The sequence below is a fragment of the Echinops telfairi genome, unplaced genomic scaffold (assembly GCF_000313985.2).
Source record: "Echinops telfairi isolate 266 unplaced genomic scaffold, ASM31398v2 ScPeMD7_7421;HRSCAF=8459, whole genome shotgun sequence".
NCBI classification, from domain to species: domain Eukaryota; kingdom Metazoa; phylum Chordata; class Mammalia; order Afrosoricida; family Tenrecidae; genus Echinops; species Echinops telfairi.
In genome coordinates, this window is record NW_022111321.1 from 9634780 (window position 1) to 9643030 (window position 8251).

The 8251-nt window shown below is 35.6% G+C and overlaps 1 protein-coding gene across 1 annotated transcript in view; it reads left to right on the forward strand.

Annotated features, from left to right (window-relative positions):
* Positions 1-8251, forward strand: part of CNTN5 (contactin 5) — a 1071081-nt gene that overhangs the window by 976234 nt on the left and 86596 nt on the right. The window contains exon 20 of the mRNA XM_045297732.1: positions 5266-5415. Coding sequence (XP_045153667.1) covers positions 5266-5415 — 150 coding nt within the window. The remainder of the gene's footprint in view (positions 1-5265; positions 5416-8251) is intronic.

Below are 8251 nucleotides of genomic sequence, written 5' to 3' on the forward strand. Positions count from 1 at the left end.
TACCTTTCCTTTGTTTGTTTTAGTAAGGTGTTTCCTCACCCAAAGAGGCCACCCTGATTTCCATTGTTTCTCTGTAGCCCAGCAACTTGCAGCTAGGCAAAGACTGCTGTTGGCTGGGCATGCTACCAAGGTCCAATCTTCACTTTTGTGTACTGTAAAATATCTAGATTTCAGCTCCTGTACCTGGCTACGATGTTCATGCTTATGAAGAAGCAAGAAGTGTTTCTGTAGCCATTACTGTGCCTTCAATGTTGTGGGTCTTTTCAATGCAGCACTCTTATTTAAGCCAATTGAAGAGACAAATTTACCTAAAAGTGAGTTATAATCCAGGAAAAAAAGTGGGTCTAGAGTTTAAACTATATGATAAATTTAATGTAATTTATGAACTAGTGTGTGAAAAAACACATAAAATTCCTTTATACATCAGCATGAATGTAATGCACACAACAGTAAATTCCTTATTTTTAGCAATTGAAATAGTGAATTGTTCATGGAGCTTCTAACTGATCTTATATTGTAATTAATTTACAAATACTCCTACCTGTAAAATCAGACTCAAATCAGCTGACTGTGAATAGGAATACTTTATTTACATTTTGAATCAAATACAGCAACCATAGAAGTAGATATTTTCCCTTTGAGATCCCTGTTCTGATCAAATAAGTTGCTACTTATTGGTTGTAAAACTGTCTTCTATATATTACTAAGCAGTGTTAGCTGACTCAATTTTTCCTGGGACATCAAATCACCTATAATTACAGAATTGACTACTCATGCGTACGTAATTTATGTTTCTTAAATACTTTTCTATCAGTGGATATGCCTCTAACAGAAGATAGGTTCTCCATTGCTTGGTTGGTTGATTGTGTCTGTTGTTTAGACAGACTTATTTAGGATTTTATTAATGAAATTCTTGTATGTCTCTCTTTCACTAGGAAATACACTGCAGTAAGAATCTCTCTGAATTAAGAATCAATATTGACTCATGGCTATCAAAAGAATACCTTTATAAAAATAGAACTGAAATCATACCTATAAGACTTTAAAAAAAGACTTTGGTATAAATTCTACATTATCTATAATCTCAAGAATATCCCATTTCAAATCAGAGTTATAATTTATAAAATGTATTTGTACCCTATTTATTTCATATTGTGGTATCGGGTATCTGGGATTGCTTGAGATTACTGACCTACCTTCAACTCATAGTTTTTCAATTACTCAATAACCTTTGCAAATAATACAAACCATTACATGTAATGATGAATTTTGAATTTCAAAATCTGTATTGTTTTCCTTTAAAAAGATAAAATATGATTGATTGTAGTGTGAATGTTGCGAATAAAGTACTTTGTGTTGTATATTTATTTTCTTTTTAACATAAAACATGAAATAATTACATCAAAATTCAAACATAAATTATTTTTTTTCAATGTTGGCCAAACCTTGTCATTTGGAATTCCTTTCACTCATTCAACAAACATGCATCAGGAATCTTCCTGTTAATGTTCTGTGCACTTGATCTCTGTCATTGAGCAGGAAAAAACACAATAACAACACTTCCCTTCTGAACATTATATCCTTAGGAAAACAATCAGAGTGAAGTATGTAATGATTTAGGCGTTAATGAATGTTATATAGAAAGAAAAGTAATAGAAGAGTAAGGAATAGTAAAGGAAAAGGGGAGCTCCTATAAAATAAGATAATAAAGTACATGAAATAAGAAAAAGTAAATACACACAGACGTCTTGTCTGCTAATAGCAAGACACCCTTATTGTGCTGGTTGGGTAAAATATATTGAAGTCACTTTGTAATCTTTCTTTTTCTCTCTTACAATCTTCATATTCAGTCTGTCCATCATTGCTGTGGACCCTACTTTGTAAATATTTTCAAAATTTTATTTTTCAATCACTTCAGCTTCTTTCCCTCTGGGGTACTATTATCTCTCTTAACTGCAATAGCTTCTTAACTAGTTTATGAGACACTAAATTTGCCCCACCCATAGTCTATTTTCAGGAGAGCTTGAATGATTATATTGTCACATAAAATAAAGATTAAGTATTGGGTTTAAAACAAGAGGTCATCAGTGCCAGGAGCAAAATTATGGTTCTAAAATAATGAAAATCAAAGCCTTATAAGATTTGGTTCAGGAGAAAATTGGGGAAAACTTAAGATAGACTGTATATTAAGGAGTTTTGCTGCAAAACTGTGTAGAAAACTCAACATCTCTTGGTGTCTGTAACGCTATAATTTGCATGATTGGATTGGATTGGAGTGGTCTGGGAAACAAAGGTGACCCAGGATTCAGGGCCACAACTGTTGTTAGATTGGGATTGTCACTCGCTAAAGAGAAAATATTGCAGGAGAAGCTAGAGAATTAAACATCAAGAGCTTTGTCCACATAAAAATGTCTAACAGCCCATTTACAAAAATATCGACGTTACCAGTCTATCGAGAGTTTTTCAAACCATGACACTAGCTAATGACAGCATATAACAAAATGGGAAAGACTTGGTTGGATTGGGAAATAAAAATGCAGCCACAAAGGAGACGGACGAAGCATCGTCCAGCATCAGGGAAACAGAGAGAAAGAAGGAGGGAAATCTTGGGTGACAGCAAGTCGTTGCTCAAACAACTTTATGCTTTGAAAGTTTTGCTATAAAAGACAACAGAGAAACCTGATGAAGCCTAAATGGAGAAACAAGGTTAAAAGAGTTTTGTTTTGTCTTCATGGGGGGAAAGAAGCCTCTATGTGTGTCTGCTGACGGGAAATGTCCAATATAGAGGTGTGTGTGCGAAGACCGTTACCATTTGAAAGGGAATCAGGAAGGGCTGTTCAGGCATCTACTAGAGCGCAAACTTGTAAGGATGCTCAGAGAGGAGATTGCTCATATAGAAACTTCTGCTAACGGAAAGACATGAATTCTAAAGATCAAACCAGAAGGATTTCGTGAATCCAAGAAGATAAGATCTGGGACAGAAAAGGAGAGTAGAATGAAGAGACTGAAAGAATATCAGGTATCTGGGATTGCTGGAGATGACTGAAATTAGCGAAACAGTGACATAAACTCTGTGGATGCAGGGTAAGTTTGGGTGATGCGGTCTGTACATTGGGAGGGAGAGATTAGTGGTACTGTCTTGTGGCCCCTCCTCCCATCTTTATGCTTGACACAGCGGAGCTCAATATTTCACAGTCTGTGGACTGAATAGTTACATTTTCCCCCATCTCTTAAGATCAGGGAGCTATTGCTCCATGTTCAATGTAGCAAGAGAGGACCGATTTCTTTCTAGGGCTTTATTTTACTTCTTGAGAAAATCAACTGTGCAGTGTCGTGGAATTTGCCAGGTAGCCCACCCTGACTAGTCACTCATCATTTACGCATCACAAAACTGATCCTTCGGTTCCATTCTCTTGATATATTTCAGGAGAGATGTTCATTGGAAATCTTAGGCCTGTTTAATTGTCCCTCATCATAGGAAAACATCACTGCCCGTGGCTGTGGAGGAGACTCTGAATCGTGTTGACAGGCTGAATTTGCAGAAGTAGACTGTCAAGCGTCTCTTTGGAGGCATCTCTGGGTAGACTTATTAAGCTTCTAAACTTTTGGTCAGCCACCTTGTGTAGTAACTGTTTGCACCACTCAGGGACTCTCAAAACAGAACAATTTTATATCATCTCATTGAGTCCTACCCATGGCAATCCAGAATGACAGAGCGGAATTGCCCTATAGAGTTTGAGTGGCTGTAATCTTTATAGGTCAATACTTGTCTGTCCTTTTATTTAAATCGAAATGCAGCCAGGTTATGGCTTAGCACTAAGGATCACAAGACTGTCTCAGATTGTGTTTTCTAACATGGCATCAGAAAGGACTAGTCCCTTGAGAAGGACTCCGTACTTAATAAAGTACAGGATCAGCAAAAGAGGGGAGGTGGATGGATGCTGTGGCTGTAACCATGGGTTTGAACATAGCAATGACCGTGAGGATGGTGCAGCTCTTCACCGTGTTTCATTCTGCTGTGTACAGGGCGGGTCAGACTTGGAATTGACTTAGAGGATCGAACAACAATGTGGGGGAGCAGATGACCAAGTCCATTCTCTTGAAGAAAGAGGATATGAACAAACTATCAAGGACTCCTTAAAACTGTGTTGAATGCTTAAATCAAGAACTCACCTCCTTACATGGTTAAACAGAAATCTAGGACTAATATAAATCCAGATGTACTTGGCATATAAAGACAGAGGCTCATTTCTCTCATTTTCTTCCTGTGATATTCTGTTGTGGAACTATTTCGTAGACAAGAGAGATATGAGAATATGAAAAGTAATCCTAAGCAGAGTATATATACCATGTAATATATATCTACACATATACACATACAAGCATGTATTATGTATACCAGGTTGCTAAGAGTGGGAACTGACTTACTGGATCTAACATCAATGTGTGGGGGTGCCGATTACCCAGTTTTTTCTCTTGCACAAAGAGAATTTGAACAAGCATCATAGATAGATAGATAGATAGATAGATAGATAGATAGATAGATAGATAGATAGATGATAGATAGATATAAATGTAGACATAGATGATTTTACAAACATTTGATATTTTACTAAGATCGAAATATTTTTCAAAAGTCACTCCAGGAAGAATTCAGAACTTCTACTTGAATCCCACAGACAGTAGATTTTAATTTAAATAGGAACATTGTTAATCTACTGATTGGAAGTATCAAGTGTCTAAGCATGTTTTCAAGAACATACAGGAAAAAATGCTCAACAAGTTCCTCCAAGAAATGGAAGGAAAATTATTTGCTTAAATATAGTGCTACTTGACCACTTTTCTGAGGCTGAGAGTTTGAAGAACATTTTTAGTGTAGACAAGAGTTAGTGTGTAAAAGCCTAAAATGAATGAATTCTAATGATCTTAAACAAATGTTGACACACGCACGTGCTTTTTCCTGATAGGACTAAGGAGACCCTAGGTGGTGTAAATGATTACGAAACTTAACTGCTAAGGTTAAGTTTCAGATTTGCCCTGAGGTGACTCAGAAGAAAACTCGGTAGAACTCAGTTCTGTGCTGACGTAGTGTCACCACGAGGCACACTCGATGGCAACACGTTTTAATGAAGCTGAAGGTGAAGTCATGTTATGAGGAATTACGTAGAAGTTTGCTGACTCTGTCAGTAGTTGTGATGTCCTTAATTGTCATTCACAGCAATTCTTCAGCCTTCCCAATTAACTAAAATCGCCTTCTTTCTCTAGTCCCAGAAATCATAACAGGGGACATGGAATCAGCAATGGCCGTGGAACTGAACCCTTGGGTAGAATATGAATTTAGAGTGGTGGCCACAAATCCAATCGGGACTGGAGATCCAAGCACCCCATCTCGAATGATCCGTACAAATGAAGCAGGTAAGAGTTGGTAGTGTCATTATTCTGAATTTAATATGTCTCTGGTCTCTTTAAAAGCAACCTGAAGTCATTATTATTGCTTGCCTTATATAGTGTGCTGGTTAATTTACTTCAGCCTCATACAATTCGTTCCCAGAGCAAAATCACTTTCTTTGATCTCAGTTCTTTACTTTTGTTTCCCTGGGCTTCTAGAAAGTTTAGTTTCTTTACAATCCTTGCATCAATCTTCAATTCTTCATGTCAACGAAGCAGCTAATATCTCTTCTAATTATAAACTCATTCAATAAAGCATTTCCATCAATTTCAGTAAAGGTTTACTCAGCTTCTTTTTTAATCTGTGATAAAACTTACCTTTAATTACAATGTGCTTCTTTAAAACTCTTTTGTGTAGCTTTTCACCAGTAACCTAATGCATTTGAAAAGATAAAAAGTCTTTTCTTGGGCTACTTCTTTCTTTAAGTCTCTGTATTAAGTTAATACTCATCTGCTTCCTGACATAGAAAACCTAGCATCCTTCCAGTATTTTAGTATGAAGTACCTTTGATAAAATGTTTTCAGTGACACATAAAGAGAATTTTTAAAGATCTTTTTAAAGAATTTTAAGAATTTTTAAAGAGATTTTTTAAGAACTAAATCTTAAAATGTCTTGTCTGAAATATGAAAGTTGCAGAATATAGAATATTTTGGAGCAGTTCTTTGAGTATTTTGGACAAACTCTTATTGAGCTCTTTTTTGCTTAATTTCCTATAAAATAAATATTGTATTAAGAAAATAATAAATATTGTATTAAGAAACTTACCAGTAAAGCATTTGCTGAGAAGATCACAAACATCAATTATGTTGGTAAGAACAATCTGCAAACAACCAATAAATGAAGGATGGATAGATATCATCTATAAACAACAAATCAAAATGTACTGGCATCAAGTCAATGCCAACTCAGAGCTCGACCCTTTAGAACAGAGTGGAACTGCCCCTGTGGGTTTCCAAGATGGTAACTATTTACGGGAGTAGAAAGTCTCGCCCTTCTCCCCAATTACATCTATAGGGAGGAATAAAATTTAGTATCTTTATAATCAATGATAACATGAGTATCAGTAATTCTTTGAATATAAATATGTTGAGAATGAAGTTATTGTTTTATGGTTGTTTTTTGTTTTCTATTCTTCTTTTGTTTTATATTTTATCACTTTGTCTTCAGAATCTAGATCAGTATCTGGAAATTTTGTTCAATATACCTGTATGGAAAGAGTACAAGGGAATATCCCTTTTAATACCCCTAAGTCAGATATGCATGTGCTATAACACTAAGAATTAAGTATTTTAGAATTTTTATTTTTTTCACTTCCAACATAGTTGATTGTAATGTATATGATCTGTTCCAAGAATTTCTGTAGCCTTTCTTAAAAGCACACGAAAACTGGTCTTTAAAAATACACCTCAAATGGTCATGTTAGTGCATTGAGTACAAATAACCATGTAAAAGATGTTCTGATAAAAATTAAGCAACCAAGAAAATAAAAGGTAAAGTAACCCAAATATGTTGGAAAACTTCACCCACCGAAAACTAAATTTTTCTGCCATTGCTATTGTTTTTGCTGCTGCTTTTTTCAATTGTGTGGATTTTAAATTGAACATTAATTGGCTGGCTGGATCTTCACACACCCATAAAATCAGCCATCCTTTCATTGTGTACAGGTGTTCATTAATTAAGAGTGTAGCAGGTAGCTGCTCCTCCAGTTTACGTACTCACTGCAGGACATTGAAATGGCTGCCAGTTGGAGTACTTATGCTCACATATTGTCTAAAACGCAGGACCTTACTTTGCATATTGTTAATTGTGTTTAAACAATGGCAAAGATTACTGCCTAATTCAGAGGCTCCCTATAAATATTCATTTCTGAAATAAATAATCCATTTGGAATGAATAATCATTTTTGAATTTTTGTAGCAGAAATCTTCTCCTGCTATTTAAAGCATTTTAGCAAAAACACTTTTCATTTTCTACCTAAATTGTATTCATTCAGATGATACATTTAAAAGACTCTCCCCTTATCTACTTCTGCAGCTACCTCAAGCATATAGTGCCCATCTCCCCGTGTTATCTGAGTTCTATGTAGGTGGCATACTTTAGCTCATTAAAATCTTATGGAAAAGAAATAGCATGAAAAATTCATAAAGTACTCTCCATTGAAAGCGAGTTGAGGAAGGCTTGTCCTCTCTATTTAATGCTTCTTGTGCTTTCGTACCACATAGCTGGAGCCACTAATGGTGTTGAACCAAATGTTGAGTTGTGTGCCTGTTTTGTCAGGCAGCACAGATTGCAAAGGACAGCAGCATCCAGAGATGTCCTCTCAAGTGACACACTCCACTTCTATTAAGTCCATGTCCTGGTTTTAAAAGATGATCCTGCTCTAATGGACCATCTCAACTTTGATAATTTGACCGAGCTGCCTGAGAGAGGGAAGGTCTGACACACTAAATATTGAGTTGAAAATGCCATGTCCCTTTACAGTTCTCTTACTGACTATACTACTGTGAATTCCAAAGCAAGTTAAGGAAAACATGTCTAATACTAAAATGTTCTTTTCCACACACACAGCGTTAACTTTTGTTATTATTGCCAATTTCTTGTAGGGTGTATTTTGAATTTTTCAGTTATCAAAACACTCATGGTGGTCATTCAAAATATGATAAATACATTTGATCTGATTTCTTATTATTTGGATGTCAGAGTAGTTTTAGTTAGATGATAGATTGGTAGAAAGATAGATAATGCTGTGTTTAATCTTGCAACATGTTACTATTGTTAAACCGGTATATAAATTTATGATGG